This window comes from Bombus vosnesenskii, unplaced genomic scaffold (genome assembly GCF_011952255.1).
Source record: "Bombus vosnesenskii isolate JDL3184/JDL3185 unplaced genomic scaffold, Bvos_JDL3184-5_v1.1 scf7180000016261, whole genome shotgun sequence".
NCBI classification, from domain to species: Eukaryota; Metazoa; Arthropoda; class Insecta; order Hymenoptera; family Apidae; genus Bombus; species Bombus vosnesenskii.
The window spans coordinates 791,770-809,287 of NW_022884330.1; the positions used below are offsets into that span (position 1 = coordinate 791,770).

General features: G+C 47.9%; 1 protein-coding gene across 1 annotated transcript in view; it reads left to right on the top strand.

Moving 5' to 3' along the window:
• Positions 1 to 595: 595 nt before the first annotated feature.
• LOC117241658 (insulin-like growth factor 2 mRNA-binding protein 1) overlaps positions 596 to 17,518 on the top strand; it is a 46,797-nt gene continuing 29,874 nt past the window's right edge. The window contains exon 1 of the mRNA XM_033507597.1: positions 596 to 1,721. Coding sequence (XP_033363488.1) covers positions 1,633 to 1,721 — 89 coding nt within the window. The 5' untranslated portion in view covers positions 596 to 1,632. The remainder of the gene's footprint in view (positions 1,722 to 17,518) is intronic.

Genomic DNA, 17,518 nt, shown 5'->3' on the forward strand with positions numbered 1-17,518 from the left:
CTTCCGATTCGACACCCGTGTGCGTTCGCGCTTCCGGATAGGTGTGCGTAAAACTCGGACGAGAATCTGCCTGTCTCGACGCGCATTTATACCCCATTGATCGTCGCGTATTCGTCGTGATCGCAAGCAGCGCTGATCGAAACGCTCGGCAAAAACGGAGAAAGGGGTAGTAGAGAACGAAAGGGAGGGAAAGATAGAGTAAGAGTAAGAGAAAGAGAGAGAGAGAGAAAGAGAAAGAAAGAATCAGCGGAGAACAGAGAAAGGACGACGCACCCACGTATACGTGCACTGAGTTAAGGCCAGTGTCATTTACGAATATACTAAAACGCAGTCGCACGGTAAAGAGGCCGGGTGTCGTGTCACTTCGTATTCGGTAGAGTAAAACGGCGCATCGGTACACCACCTTTGTAACACGACCGATTGATCCACGTGCGTTTTCGACGTATATGTACATGTATATAAGTGTTACGTACAAAGAGAGGACCAACGTAATTGCGAGAGGAGGACGTATCTTTTTTTTTCTACCGGCGTTACTAACCCGTTGTGTCATCGCGTAAAACGGTGTCCATCATTCTTCTTGTTCTTCTTCTTCTTCTTCTTCTTCTTCGAGAGAGCAGTAGCGGGAACCGGATAACGCACAGTCCCGAGATCGTACTGATCAACCAATCACGTACGAGCACTAGACTGTCTGTTCAGTTTAGTTGGTAAAAGTGCTCGCGCGTCTTCGATACGTGGAGGGATTTCTCCGTTAGTTAGAAAGAGAGAAGGAGAGGCGGCAGCGTGCGCAAGGAAGAAGGAGAAAGCGGTGGTAAGGGAATCGAGGGGAAGGGGTACGGTAGTAGAAAGCCGCCGGAGCAAGGAGGCAAGGAGGAAAGTACGGAAACTACTCCACCCGCAAGAGTTTCTTTTCGGCAGTCGTTGAGAGAACAAGAGACGAACGACGAGACGCTATCTTTCTATCATTTGGAAGGAAGTTACTGGGAACAGTGTGCCGCGTGGATCGTCCTTAACTCGTTATTTCGTTTTTTCTTTTTGTTTGCCACGCTGTCTCGCGAGGCCTTTAATAATCGCTACCGATTACCGTGTGCCACGCGTGGTCGTCGTGTGTCATCGTTGTGAAAAGGGTGAAGGAAGAAAGACCGATATATCGTGTGTTCAACGAAAGAGACGAAGCGTGTGCCGGAGAATCAGAAAAAAAGAGGGAGAAGGAACACGCGTGGAGGAGTACGAAATTAAGGAGGCGAGAGAGGACGCTACTGTACGGAGAACCGAGAGAAAGAGTTTATACGCGGTGTCTTGGTCGTGTATACGTCGTCGTGCGTCCTATTTTCATCCTTTTTCTTGCTCTTCTCTCTTTCATTCGTGCTCGTTCTGTCGCGCGAACGAGAAATCAGCCAGTGTTTAGTGCCAGTGTTTGTCTACCTCAGTCGATTAGCGGTAGCTAACGGCGAAAAGCTGCATTATAAAAGATATTTAGAAGAAAAGATAAATTTATATATATATACATAATATATAATATAATATAATATATATTATATTGAACAGTGCTAAATACAACTTCCGGTATTGTTGTAAATAATTCGTCGGTTTTTGTGTGAAATTGGCAACGAACATTAACAACAACAAAAAATCATGTCCCTGGATAAGTTTGCAGACGGTGGCGTGTTGCAGAAGGAAATGGAGCGTTTAGAAATGGAGGAGAAAAACGGCGATGCCACGAGGTAAATTAGTCATCCTCTATTTACGAATCTCCGATGCTTGTATCGTGTTTCCGGTGAGGTTAGAAATTCACCGATACCATTCGCCGATCACACCGCGTATCCAACCATTTCGCGCCTTTTCTTCTCCCTGCGATTCGCCAATTTTTTCCATTTATTTTTACCACTCGTTTTTTCCCTATATCCTGGTTATACGTTTAACAACGTTATTCCTTCGATATGTTTTAACGTCTTTCTCCATATACACATGATATATACCTATCCAATCAACAACGATCTTTCTTTAGCGTAGATTACTTAGAAACGCACGTACGTATCGTTGGAACTGCCGCAATAACACGAAACAGCCGTGCATCGTTGGAAAAGATTTTCGTTCGCTATATGGGAAAATTTACGGGTACGCTGATGATGTTACAAGCTTGCTTTTGGGAATAGGTTGATAATAACAAACATGAAACGATATTAGGGCTCACCTAACGGTTCTCTGTATCAACAGATCATCCACAAACACTCGATATATACATACGCAGGCACACAAGCACGCGACGAAAGTAACTTTTCAAAGACGATGAAATATTAACGGTATTACATGGATACTGTGTTCCACGAAATTTATCGTGTCTGACGCGAGAAATTTTTCATTTATTCCACTGCGTGTCGTTGTTACATAAGATTTGAAAATCGCGTTTAATGCTTTGGTAATTAAATTACGTAATGGGCATTTTTTTCTTTAAGTTTGTTCGATCGTCTAATTTACGTTACTCTTCTAGTCTGATCGTCCCGTAGATAACCATGTAATTCGTCGCAGATATTTGCTTCGTGATCCATCCGAGCCATTGGTTCACCGTATCGTAATCCCACTGACTAACTAAACATCGAACATTGACTTCCGGTATATACTTCATTTCGCGCGTGACAAGTATAAAATTACATGAATTCGTTTGGCAAGTCCATTGGCCATGAATAAAAAGAAAATGTAGATTTCTGTTAGGTTCTTGGAAGTGAGGATTTTAAAACGGAAATTCGGCGCTCGCTCGCCGTGTTAGTTTTATCAAAGTCGAAGCTTTCGTAATAGCTGATTCATTTCGTGAAATCTCTCGGCATTGGTGGTGGTACGTGTCGTTAGAAGCTAACCATTCTGTCCAGCCAGTTGTTTTTCTAGAACTTTACGTGGAACGATACCAGCGGGCCGAGTAATAACTTTTCAAGTAGCCGAAACGCATGTTAATAGGCCGTGAATATGCTCGATTCTTTGTCCTTAACAGAACAGAATACGCTTTTCTTTATTACTTATTTAACTTCCTGGTTACACGTTGTGTAACTGTGGTACTTTTGTTTTTTCCTTTTGGTAAGTTGGTCGTGGCCTTGATATCGCACGTGGCGCAGCTTTGCGATCGTCCCTGAAATTCGGCTGGTTTCGGCGTCAACAAGGCGGGAAATGAAAATTCTACGTTAACGCTTGTTTAACTTGGCCGAGAAACGTCTCAGCCGTTGTAATTAATTCACTCGCTTGTCCGCGTTACACCAGTGACGATACGCCACAACGTTTGTCGCGCGGTAATAGCGATTCCGTTTTCTCGCAGTTCCCAAATATTCGCCACAGAGGCGAAACGTCTTGCACCGTTTAAAACGCATCTCGACGACGATTCGAGAATTCTCGGTTTGCGTATTTCGCCGAGAAGTATTCGATCGCGCGATGAAAAATCAATTAAAAAATTACGCCAAGCACGCGTGACGTTACAACGGGAAGATTATGTTACGCGAAGAATCAGATTTTTATCGAACTTTAATTAAATCGGCGATCCAGCGGAAATTCGAGACTCGATAATCCCTAATAAATGAATCGTGAACGCGGGCTCGAAGATACGATGGCCGAAACGAAACGCAATGTTATAATAGTGATTCACTGGAAAGAGGCGCACGATAAAGGTCGGCCGAAAAAAATGTCCACGTGGGCACTCGTAGTAGATACAGGCGTTTACGTGTCACGGTAATGCCAACGTACGGTGGCGTAAAAATAGAGAGTGGCCACCGGCAAAGATATTTTACGCGAAACGACCAGACACTGTTATGATCAATTACATATCGGAACCCAGAGATTTTCTTCTGGCATCGTAAATAATCCGGAATAAAAGTATATATGACCGTGTTGCGACTAGTTCTTTTTTTCGAGGTCAATGCAAACAGTATGAAAATATGACCCACGAAGGGAGTCGAGATAGTTCGAGCAATGGCCCCCGTCCGCTTTCACGACTAAAACTAAATCGGCAGAATTGAAAATATTTTAGGAAGGAATCATTTAAGGAATCATCGATTATACGTAGGAATCAAAGTAGAAAATTGTATTTTGCGAAAAAAATGTTTATTTCACGATACGGTAACGATGCGATATTATCGATAATGGAAACGTAGAGGTTAGGTGTAGCAAAGTAATATTTGGCTTGTTGGATATTCGGTGATAGTTACAAAGTTACGGAGACGATTTACATATTGCGTGGAACAGAATTTGCGTGGAAGACGCCAAACTCGAATTTCGCTGTAGCGATGCAGGACACGTTAATACACCGGCATATTCTCGAAGACACGTGGAATTCCAGCATTCGATTTGTACTTGAAACTTTCCACACACAGAGCGAGAGGTGGCTGAGTTTCGTGCTACTTCGTGCTTCTGCCATTTCTCGACCTCGTACCCACAACGGCGATCATCGTCGTCATCGGTGTGTCGTTAGGAATATAATTGCGGTAAAATCGTTTTGTCTTTGGCTGTTCGTACTTTTTCCGTAATTGGTTTCGAGATACTTTTTAATTCTACGAGAATCTTCAAGATGGAATAATTTCCCGAAAGAAAAGTAAATGTTCGTTTTGTATTTGTTCTAAACATCTTTCGCTCGTTTAGCCAATCTTCGATGGTCTGTGATCGAATTTTAGTAAAATTCTCTTTAGGATCTTCGATCGTGCGTTTTAACGTTGGCAGCATTGCCGTGACATGCTACACGCCATAAACACGTTATACCGACGTTCGTAGCTTAATTGTAACCTACTAGACAACGTTGCTCTTCGACACGATCGATTCATTTTCAAACGAAATCGTACGAAATCTGTGGACGATCGCCGCGGATTTTGCCAAATGTTCTAAATAATTAAGCGGTGATTCTAATTCGGATATAATTGGACGTAGATAGATAGAATTTGTAGAGAGTAGCGACGAGCAACGAATTCATGGAATAACTTATTACACGGAGTTGGCAATTTTGATATTAATTAACAGTTTAATGTACGATATACAAATATAACGAGAATCGATGCTTAACAACGACAGGGGAATACGATCTATCGACGAATCGACGAATAGATCGAAGCGTGTAAGAGGAAACGTTCGACACTTTGATAAACGATATTGCGTGTCCCCACGAAACGCGCGTGAGCGTTGTACGTGGCTCTATCTTTTGGTGGAAACGCGCATCAAGCTTTTTCCACATCGGTAACGTAGGTGTCTATATATGCGAAGTTTGAGCGGAAAACTCGAACGGATCGAACGATACGTCGTAAAGGGAAGTTTATCTAAACGCCATTTTAATTTCTATTTCGTTTAACGATTAATCTGACAACTATCGAATAAAACTATACAATTTCGAAGGTCGTACTTGCAGAGAAAATTGCGATAAAAATAAATTGCGATAATTTACCGTAAAGTAATTTTCAAGAAAGTTGCAAAGGAATATTTACAAAAAACGTTTGCCACGGTCCACAAAAGTTTTTCCCTTCTTTTCGTGCGTTTACAATGGACAAATACAGGAACCCTGGCGATAGGATCGCGTTTGGGTCAGCCATCCGTCGATTTCTCAAAGGTTTTCATTTGTCTACGTCAAAATTTCTGTTCGGGAAATCTCGAACAAAAGGTTCAGGTATATCTTGTCCGCATTGTTAGGGCCACATCTGCGTCCGTTTGATCGTGTTTCGAAAGGTCCGGGCCGATTTCTAGGAAGGTTGAAATTAGTTCCTTAATACTTTTCTCTACCTGAGTTTTAAGTCCTTGAATACGCTCAAAGACGAGTATTCCACCTATTGATCAGTGTTGCAGTGTCAGCCCTTTCCAAAGAATATTTTTTCCTATTCCCAGATGTTATTTCCTTCTTCGTAGTTTCCATCTGTTCCTTCCTTTCTTTCCCAAATCTCTGCCTGCATTTCCAAAAAAAAAAAAAAAAAAAAAAAAAATTCACAAGTCCACCTTCCTTTTTAACGATGGCAATGCGTGTTCGCCTTAACGAACGATGCTTCCCAGCAAAGAAAATTCGGCGTTTCTTACCGACTATTTTGAATTTCGACGAATCTTAGAAAATTTTAATAACCGAAATACGTAAGCAAATAGGAACTCGTCGAATCTGCAATTTGCTGCACGAAACTGCATCGAAGAAATAAAATTTCGAGCTAATTATCGAAAGTATCCCGTGTGCGATCTAATTTAAAATCGCCACGCGAAATAGTTCGATCGACGAGCTTCGTTTCGTCGATTCTCTGCACGTAAAACACCACGTTGCGATAGCGTTTTTATCGCGGACATCTCTTGTTCGAGCAACGAAACGCCGCGAGATTCGCCAGCGAACGAAATTGGTAAATGAAACGCGCGATAAATCGTACGCCTGATTTTCACGCGACTCGTTCGTTTCCTTCGACGGCAGAGTAATTTGCCAACGTTAGACGAAAAATCGGTAGAACCTCGGGTTTCGTACTGGAAGGAAGAGCCGAGACGAAGAAATCGTAGCGTAGAAATGGCTGGCGGTTTCCATAGGGTAGACGGCCGCCATTTGCAAACCAGCCTTCACTGCCACGCACATTCATTAGCATACAAGTTGATACCAGTTGAACCACCATAATATTACGACATCTTTCACCACGTTCGACAACGTTTATTTTCTCCATTAACGGATTTTAACGTAGAGTTTAAGGTTCGCGCTTTCTCGCTGCTTCGGCTATTTCTTTCTCTCTTCTATTTCTTTTTTTCCTTTTTCTCCTCAGCTCTACGTTACGTGGAATTTCAGAAAATTTCGCTTATGGTCTCGGTTATCTATAAAAAAAAGAAAAAAAAAAAGGGAAGAATTTAATATCAGCTAAACCAAGGCGTAGATTACGATTCGTCGAACCGAATAAAAACGAATCGTGCGTTTCGCTGGACAATTTATGGTATTTGTGGTAGAAAAATGGTAACACCGCTGAATACGTCGCCTAATTACAGGGGATGAAGTTGCTTAAAAATGTCTCTTTTATTATTTAATTCGTACTTTACAATTTGTCCAGCTGGACATTTGCTTGTTACATTTTTCTAACTTGATCGCTAAATAACACGTGGATGGTTACTCCCAGCGGGATGCCATCTTCCAATTTGACTATCTTGTTTCCCCAGCGAGGTCAGTTGGGTGTTCTCTCTTTGGTCCTCTTTCAACGAGAGTTTCACTCGCTTCGGCAGCCAGCTGGTTCGACGTGTCGTCGTTGCCTTTCTTTCTTTCCTCGTGTCATTTGAAAAGTCGAAGGAATTTCGCGCGGCGATAAAGAGCGCCGAGAAATTTAGTAGCCGTGAACGAATACGCGACGAGTTCGCGATTTTATCTCGCTCGATATCACGATATTGTAAAATGTTTACCGTGAAAATTCAAGCGTTATCGATCGGCAGGAAAAAGAAGGCGGTACGCTCTCGCCGAAGCACATCCGCTAATTCGAAATTGGAGCATCGCGCTCGCCTTTAAATAGCGTTCTCCGATCGATGTGATCGATGCGTTTATTATTTTCCAAAGAATTACATAATAACAGGTACGTACTTACGTAAGTGAGGTAACGAGTCGGTTCCACGTATTATCTTAAAGCGCGGAGAATTTATTTCGCGAGCGGTGTCCTCGTTTAGGAAGACGCGTTCGCCGACTACGAATCGGAGTAGCGCGCGTTAGCCTCGCGATAATTGTGGAATTCTCCCGGGTCAGCTCGTTCGCAGTTGTTTGCACTTTCTCTTGGTGTGCGTCGCGAGCTCGCCGAACGTTCGTACACCTCGTGAAACGTCGTTGAAGAGAAAAAGAAAAAGAAAAAAAAAAAAAAAGAAAAAGAAGAGGAGAAGAGGAAGAAAGAGGAGCGATCGGTAGGTCGCGTCGTTTCTTCGGGCTAGTCTTTCGTCTTTCGTCATCGCGTTCGTTCCGAGAACAGCAAACGAATCCGTAAAGAAGCTGCTCGTACCAGAGTCAGCGGTTTCTTCCGGTGTTAATGGTCCTCTTATCTCACCTCGACGTGAATAAACGACGAAGGATGCACTTAATTCTTACTGCGCGTTAAAACCACCACGTTTCCACCGTGTGGATTTTAACTATCGCGAGTTTTAACTAGCTTCGCCGACACTGCCACAGATCCGCGTCGACGTAGTTTCTTACGCACGCGAAGCTACAACGTGCCACAGTCGTCGATTGATCGAGACGTTGACGCTGGCGTCGACATTGCGTTAAATAAACTAAATAAAATTCGGAATCTTCGCAAGAAGAAAGTCGACGATCGAAAAGGTTAAGGTCCCGGAGGCTTGGCGAGCCAGAGCATCCACGTGAAAATTATAATTGCCGTGAAACAGCCGAGATAAGGGTGTCGCGATACGAAGTAATAACGCGTAATTACGACACACTCGTACGCGCATAACGTGTAATACAAAATTCATTTACATGCCATCCAGACTCTTTCTTAACGCGATTATACTTAATACGCCGAAATTAAGATCTCTCGTCGTACTGTTATTCCTTTTTACTCGAGCAACGTATCGGCGTAAGTGTTTTGCAGCCGGATGGTACGTTGATCGACTACTCACCGCGACGCTGCTTCGTCGAAAATATCGCGTCGTCGATGAAACCGAACCGTTAGCCGACACAAACGTTACCACCGTAATTCTCGATACACCGTTTGCCCCGTAATTGTTTGGAAGTAGGAAAAAGAAAGAAAAAGAAAAAAAAAAAAAAAGAAAAAAAGCCAATGGAATAGCAGAACCTGGAGCGTGTATCAAGTGGTATTTGTCAGCGACGTACACGCCGCACGATACGTTTTTCCGCGAGTCCGCAGGTAACACGCAACGAGTCGCCGCACCGGCCAGTCGTTGGTTAGACCAACGCGGCGTTTACGTTTTGATTGGTCTCGTCTTCTTCGTTTCTCGTTCTGGTGCTCGTGAACGAAGGTCACGCGAACTTACGTACAGAGCCGCGCGTATCTGCCTTGCAGGATCGAGGCGGGAGCATCACTTATTCAACGTTACCGCTTCCACGTTCAGTCTTTGGTTGGTTTACGTGCGCGTCTCGGGACGTCGTAAAGAAGGAAACACCGGTATACAGCGACGAAAAACAACAAAGAAGAAGCTACGTTGTATAGCCGGCTATCTGGTGCGTCGTGTCCTATAGGCTCGCGTTCGCGTGGGTGGCTTTATCGTGGTCTCGTTGTCCGATTCAAGATTAATGGTAAACTGGCCGGAGGAAATGAAACTTCTCTTCGGGTCGAATTCGAAACGACTTTTGTAGAATCGCCAGAGCCGCGACCGCGTCGAAGCTGTCGCGTTTAAGGCTACCGTTGTAGTTCGTCGTCGAGCTTACGAGAGACAGGGTCGCCATAATTCCGTTATCCCCGATGAAACCGCGAACCCTTAAAAGCATTCTACCTTCCGCTTTTAGCTGCCGGACGGTATACAAATAGGAAAAAATCGTCTCTAAATCGTTTAGCTCATCGATTCGCCAAAGCTCTTCTACGCTTTCGCGTTCGAAATCCAATGTCGACAGCCGCTGTCCGATCACCATCGGTCAAGACGACGGGTTTCGTCTTTCTCGCGTACAGGCGTCGTCGTCGTCGTCGTCGTCGTCGTCGTCTCTCGAAGCGAATCGCGAGAGACGCTCGATGAAATAATACGCGCGCTGGGAAAAGAGGAAAGCGGAGAGGACAGCGAGAGAAGAGAAGGAAGCGCGAGTCGGGCCCCGTACGAAATTTTCATTAAATTTCGTAATCCGCGACCGAGACTGTCCCGCGCGTTCTAACGCGCTTCTGTCGCGGTGGAGCCCCGTGAAATCGTCTTCGTCGTCCTCGTGTTTCTTTGCTTTTCTCCGCCGCGGAACGCGTCGATGTCGCGCACTCGCCTCTTTCCCGCTCTGTGCAGCATCGCGGAACGAATGTACCGACGTGTAGTACGTTTAATTAATCCCTGGCTGGTCTACCGGCGACGCCGAGACGCCGTTTTTTCCCACCCTCGCGCGCCCCACCTCAACCTGCCTCCCCCTCGCCCTTGGCTAAAATAGCCGCATTCCGTAAATTCGATTAAAACTATAATCGGCGCAATGCCGCTGGATAAAAGGAGATTGAAAGGAGAATGGGAGGATCGAGCGAAGAGATCGCGATGCAGGAAACAGTTCTCATTTATGTCTCGCTCTTTTTTTCCCTCCTGCCTGCTCGCTGGTTATTTTGCATCAAGTGCGTGGCTATTATCTTTTTCTCTGCTTCGGTAGAAATTGAATTTTACGTTTAATGGATTTTTCCCGATTTTCCCAGGCTGTCGACCGATTCGGGAAATGAAGTCGACGCGGCTAACGTGCACGTATCGAGGGTGATTTTTTTAAATTTCGCCGCAGCATCGAACGACGTCGACAAGACGCGTCTACCTTCCACTCGTTTTTCCACCAACTTTTCACACGTGTCCGATCGAAGTTGGCCGAAACGTTACCGGCCTTCCATCGCCAACGTCTTTCATAGCGTTCCTTATTATCGTCGTCACGTTCGATTAAACACCCTGGAGGAAGAAGCGCGACGACCTCGTGCCCGCTTTCTTCCTCCGATCGTCTTCGACCCAGGTAGAATCTGGACTCTTCCGCTTGAAAGTCTCGCGAAGCCACCATACCACCGAGGATATCGCGTTGCACGCGTAGGCTCGCGATTTAGTATCGTGGACTTTTGGCTCAGACCGTCGAAACGGCTGCTGCTGCAGGACCATCGTCGATCCTCGCTGATCGGTCTTTGGTCGTTGGTGGCAGATTCGCGTGAAATTTGCGCGAAACTTGGACGATGCCGCGACCTACAGGCGCGTATGCTTCGCCCACGCACCTTCCCAAAGTATTGATTACTTTCTGCCTGTGAGAAGGAAGGGACGGGAACGTGGGGCGGCAGAGAGGAGAAGGAAGAGGAAGCGGTAGAGGAGATGGAGAAGGTCGGAGGGAGTAGAATCGGAGTAGAAGGGGTTCTGTCTCTCTCTTCCTCCCTCGTTCCTTCCCCCTGCCTGCCCTGCCTGCCACTCACCCTCTCTTTCACACACACACGCACACATACGCACAGGCGCGCGTTTCACTCGCTCGCACGTATCCTTTCGTAGTCTCGCGCTCGTTTCTCCGCTTCTCTCCCTCTTCGTTACCTCGCTTCTGCTCCTATCCGAGAACCGCGCCTTCTTCTTTTCGCCACCGCTTTCACGGATCATCTCGCTCTCGCCTTCGTTCGTCCTTTCATTTCGCCAGGAGCTACTACCATCGACACCGGCGACCATCTACTCGGACAGAAACGCGTGGCTCTCGTATCCGAACTCGTTAGGAAGAGCCGGTCGAGAGGATTGCGGCGATCGCGCGAAATCGATTGTTTTTCATGGGAAAATGTCTTGATTGGTCGCTCGTCCCGGCTCTCCTCTCTTCGTTGTACGCGTCGTCGAAACGCGAATCTCGATAGAGACGCGGCGACGAAAAATCGTTGCAGCTATTCTCACGGGAATTCGTCGCCACCGCCAGGCGAATAATCGACGACGTCGAACGTCCGACAAGATCACCGTATTTTAATTATTCCGACGACCAAGCAACTCGATGCTCGAGCACCGAGTAGAATTTTTACGCCAATCGGGCACAATCGGAGATAATTTCTCGAAACGTTGCGCTTCGCTCGGATCGATCGAGACGGAGGATACGCGCGATCCGATCGAGAAAACGGGGACGTATCGTGGTGCTCGTGGCCGGTCTCTACGATGGTTCGCGGTGGATCTCGTAGCCGGCCGTAACTCGAACGATTCCCGGGCAGGATGTAAGGAGAGTCGATCGACCGGCCGACCACAGCCAAGGACGTAAATCGGAGTCGTCGGGGCCCGGGATCGCCGCTGCTTTTCAAACGGGGCGAAACTCTTTAATTTCGCATCGCCATAAATAATTTGACCGCAGACCCGTGGCTTTCCTGGAAGCAGGCCTTGCTCTTTCCAGACGCCGACAACACCTCCTCCGTCTCGACCGCATAACTTGACATGTATCATACGCGCTGCCATTTTCGTTCGCCTATAGATCGTCGCGATCGGCTACGCCGTTCTTCCTCGGCCGATCCAACTTCATACAGCGATCCCGAACTAACACGCCCGAGAATGGTCGACAGATTAGAAACGTAGAACGTTTCTTGTTCTTGAAATCTGCGAGGAAGATTCGGCGTAAAACGCGCAATTTCTCGGCGATGATCGGCGCATCCGTGTTCCGAATCGGTATCGAAAGATCCGGCGTTAGGCATAAATCGCCGAAAGTGCGACTAATTATTACGAAAGAGATGCCGGTTGCGGTAAACGTTCGGAGCATTCGCTCGAACGTCTAAACTGGAATTATTAACGATGGAATGTCTAATCCGATCCGAGGGGCAGGGGGATAAATCGTCCGTGGAAATGTAGGTCAAAAGTGAACGTCGATCGACGCGACTCGTTAGAAGAGAGAGACCGTTGCCACGGTATACGCGATCGCTAAAGATACCACGGCGGATCTGGGTCCATTTGCTTTTGAACTCTCCTGCGACTTTCCCAAATCCGGCACACGTGCATAATAGACAAGATCTGCTGACACGGATACCGAATCGGTCGATTACGATCGAATATAACCGCGTCCGATATATATATATATATATATATATATATATATATATGGTCGTCAAATATTTCGCGATTTTCCAAACTGCAAAGCTGCAAACTTCATCTGGCGATCTTACGAGAGATCGTAACGACGTTGCGTCTACGGTTCGCCATTTTTCGACCATTTTCTTCCACTTTGACCAGCGAATTCGGCGATAATTTATCGATCCGTCGATATACTCGCACCTAGTCGGAAAGACAAAGGACGCTTTGTTCGACCGGCCTTCGTGGGTTTTTAGCTTCGTAGGATCCAGAGATCCTCGAGAAGACGAAGATCGGTATTTATCGTCGACCGGCGATGGTGAAACCGCGTGAAAATATTTTCACCGAGAGAAAGGAAGAAGCGTAAAGCGCGGACAGACGCGCGCGGACTGGCACGGAATGACGGACCCATCTTCGTTATCAGTGTACACGCCGTCAATTTTCGTAGGCGCGGATCGGGCAGCCGTGTAATCGCTTCGCGTAGTACTAACTTTCGTAGTCTCGCCGAATCGATCCGTGTTCGGTCGGTTTCAACGAACCGGCATGGCACCGGTACCGGCACCGGCACCGGCTATCCGACGTACGCCGTAACCGCGCGCGTTCTCCTCCCACCGCTTCGTATCTCGAAGCGCGACCAAATCTCCCAACGGACGTCTCTAACGATCCACCTTCTCTTTCTTTGTTTCAGGTAAGACGCGTTCGCAGCGATTTCACGCCCTTGGATCTCTCGGAAAGATCGCGTCCGAGAGTCCGTAGCCGGCTCGAGAGACTCGCGTGACTCTCTCCGATCAACCCATTGACAGATTCTCCGTTTCTCCGTTGTATTATCGGCAAATTACGCGGGCCAAAGTATCGGTGTTTAACGTCGGACAGAGATTTTTCTCGTAATCGGTGTATATTTGAAATCTGAAAATTGAATTTGTCGATGGGTTATTATAGGAAGGAGAGAGAAAAGAAAGGGAAAACAAAAAGGTACGGAAGAAAGACGGAGACGGGCTTTTGCTCGGTTTCCAGCAACAGTTTCCAAGGGATACAGAACGGTGAGCGATGATCGCGCAGCGTCCTCCTACTCTGTCTTTTATAGCCTTTATTCGGTTGAAAGAGCCGGGCATTATGGTCGATCGAGGTAAGATTGCCAGCTGTAACGGGCATTATTCCCGGAATAGGAAAAGAGAAACGGCTCGCGAGTTTATTAATCGATCGACTGGGACACGATGGATCTTAGACCGGGCAACGTTTTTCGAAACTGGCAGCGCGCTACGACGATGCCCGGCCACCGCTTCCCACCTGTCGCGCTATTTCGATAGTTGCTTTCGACCAGTTTCCAACCATTCGAAACTTTCGCCTCCCCTATACCTCTGTTTCGCTATTCGTCTACTCTCGCGCTCCTCGCTAAGGAGAACGTGGCTCGTCGCGCAGCCCCTTTCGCTTATCGTCGCGATCGTATCGTTGGGATCCATCCCACGTTGACGATGTCTGGCATCGAAGGCAATCGCGAAATTACGCGGTGGAACGCCAGTTGTACGAAAACTCGGTTTACACCGGTGAAATTTTAACGTTGCCTGATTAAGCGAACTTCAGCGGAGTTGCTATTGTTCCAACTATCGCTGAGCGAGCCTGTACGAACGTCTAACAGTAAGACGTAAACGGTGTAGAGGCACGCGTTACGCGACACGCTCTCACGCTTCGCCGTCTATGCGAGTTTGCAACGTTGTTACGTAGCTGTTCGTGGAGCAAATGTTTCGCGGAATCCTGTTATACGAGCAGGAACTCCTATTAACCGAACGAAAAATCGTAGATGGCGGGCAGAAGTAGGTGGACTCCTGTTACACGAACGACCCGGTTATACGAACCGACTTGCGTCTTCCGACAGCTTCGTATAAATCAAGTTCTACCGTGCTAGATTTTTCGCGAGGACACGAGAGAAAGAAAACGGATACTCGGAAGCAAACGCTATCATCGTTAGATTTTATGATCGAGCGGCGAATAAAAAGTTCGGTGGACGTAGATTCGCCGGATCGCAACGTCTCTCGCAGGGAATCGACTTCGATTACGATCGAATACGGTTGCTGCGGATCCACGTGGCTACTCGGCGAGTTAAAAGCCGCGGATGAACAAGCGGTATTTGCGCGGCCTCGACAGGATAAGGCTTGGAGGGGTGCGGAAAGAAGCATCGGGCGTGTCTTTCAAAACCAAGTCCTCTTTTATTATGGCAGAGCAAACAAATTCTTTCAATCGTGGCCTCTTCGCTATCGTCCTCCCTTTGAGATTAAACGTAGCCATCCGGTCGAGCTCTCCTGGTTCGATTCAGTTTTTTTCGAGTATTTAAGTACAGTCCGGGGCAAAAGTTGTCGCGAAAACTCTTGCGGCCGACCTTTTCCTTTCTCTTCTCGTTTCTTTCTCCTTTCTTTTTGGAAACGCGACGCTCCGTTTTTGCGTCTCGTTATCCGTTCGTTGGATCGGAAAGCCGGGACGCCGATCGTGACCGATCGTGCGTGAAAGTTGGAAAAGTTGGCGTGCAAAGGGTAACGAAATGGCAGAATAATAGAGCGGTGGAAAGATCGCGCGAGAGATGCGAACGTAAAAGTGGAAACATCGAGGCCAGGCAACTTTGCGCGACGTAATTTGCATGAAACGAGCGTGGTTGGACGAAAGTTTCTCTCCTTTTCCTGGAAAGAAGCAAAGTCGACGAGGGGAAACGGAGAAGCGTGTTACGGGTACTCGACGCCGGTCCGCCGTCCGCGAATTTCCCGCTTCCGTGTTTCGATCGCGCGTTCCAACGCGCCTACCAAAATCCCTTCGTTATCGTCCCGCCCAGTGATATTTCGTCGGAGCGCGTTGTCCGCGTGTCGGTTAAATCGGCATGTGCGACCGTCGAACGCATCGATCGTCACGCAACCTTAAACGCTATCGGCCGAACCTGTAAGATTTCATCGGCTAAACGGCGAAGAGCGTGCGTGTGCAGGGTAGGATCGCGGTGGTGTATCGATGCCGAGGAACCTGGAGAAGAGAGAGTGAGAGAGAGAGAGAGAGAGAGCGTTTTAGCCGGCTTGTACCCTGGCCTTGAAATTTCCCTCTCGGTCTCCACCCTCGTGCCTCTCGCGTCGCCTCATGGAGAAAATAAGCAAGGCCGGTGGTGGAGATAGGAGAAAGAGCGAGAGAGATGAAGCTCGCGGCGGAGCCGAGAGACGAAGCAGAAACGCGCGAGGGAACGATGGAGGAAGAGAGACGGGCCGAGAGAGAAGATAGCAGTGCCCAGCGAGTGCGACCCTGCTCGCGATAAGTTTGCACAGAGAGCGAGAGTGCGTAGAAAGAGAAAGCAGAAACGGTTCGCTACGGAAAGGGAAAGAGAAAGGAGGTTCGGAGGGTGTACGGTCGAAGGGCGAAGAAGAGAAGGGAGAAAGGGAACAGCGGCTCGTGTATGCGGAGGATAGAGCGGTGGTTTGGGTCGTGGGGGTTGGCAGGGGCAGAGGGGCAGAATCACCGCGACGCCGGCTTCGGCGGAACCTTCGTAGTAGTGGGAGTGGGCCGGGGGGTGGTAGCGGCGTTGGACGAGTAAGAGGGTTGGAATGGAAGTCGTGAAAGTCCAGAATAGGGTTGGAGGAGCGACGAAAGGGGCGCCACGTGCTACGGGAGAGGGTCGTTCATCCCCGGGTCAAGGTTACCCTCCTCGCGGACCTCACCCTCGCGACTACCAGCATCGTGCCATTTACCCTCAGCATCGCGGTTGCACAGCCACCATCGATCCTTATTTTGCTTTTTCTCCCTAGCACCTTTCGGCCAACTCTTCGGCGATTGTTTCGCCCGGGTTTCTTACTCCGTCGAAACTTTGCCGTTTCCTTCTGCCACCTTGTCGGTCGGTGGTGGGTCCCCTTGTGTTCCTGGGTCAAGGTTATCCTCGCAGCAGATTCGATCGGTCGACCGGCGAATCTCGTTTCTCGTTTCCACCCTCGTGCCACTCGACGATCGTTCGTTTTCTCGTCCGAGTATTTTCCGTACTCTCGAGACACGTTGCAAACGAGAAGCATCTGCTCTCTGCCTCGCGTAGGCGCGTACGCAGGCCGGGTTCGTTACGATCGGCGAGAAAATCGAATCGGTATGAAAGCAGCCGTCCGTTTCTCCGTCAGCCGTGGCCAATTCTGACGGAGCTGAGAAACGTTGGCGGTGCGTGGAGGACCTCTCGTTCCCCGGGCTAAGCTCTCTGTCGACGACGGGCTGTCTCGTTAGGCGGCGGGGATTATTAAATTCGCGTGCACCAGGTCCGGCTGACTTTTATCAACAAATGCATATGACGTGCATGAATGCACTTTGCGATTCATTAATCTGATGGAAGACCACTCGTGATCCTGAATGTACTCCCACTGGCCCTGGGCGTTTACCCCGGGCTTGCCTCGGCTGCAACTCTTTTTATCGATCCTTGTGCACAGACCGATACTTCCGCGCCTTTCATCGGCCAATCAGGGCTACGCCTCGGACGTTGAAATAAAAATTGCCGATGCCGCTGTCGCCAAGACGCGCGCAATTTTCCTCGCGAATCCTCGTCGTTTAAAATTCCACGTAAATCCCCGCGTCTTCGTCCAGGAACCCTTCAAATCGCCTTCTCGTCTCGTTTCTTCGTTTCGCGGTTTATCGTCGTGTAATTTTCGTTTCCGCGTTAACGAAAAAGGAGGAGAGAGAAAGAACGCGTTATCGATCACGAAACACGCCACCCGAGCACACGAGCAATCGCGTTGTCGCTTTCGTGCGAGAGACGTTCCACGAGCGAAAACCATGAGTAATTCAGACGACGTTCGATGCCGTAGACGTGTCCCGCTCGACTATCGAGGTTGTTCCGTACGGGACACCGTATACCCATGTTTCGCGTGTTTCCAATTTTTACGAGCGCCAACCGATTTCCGTTTTCCGTAGTTTCCCA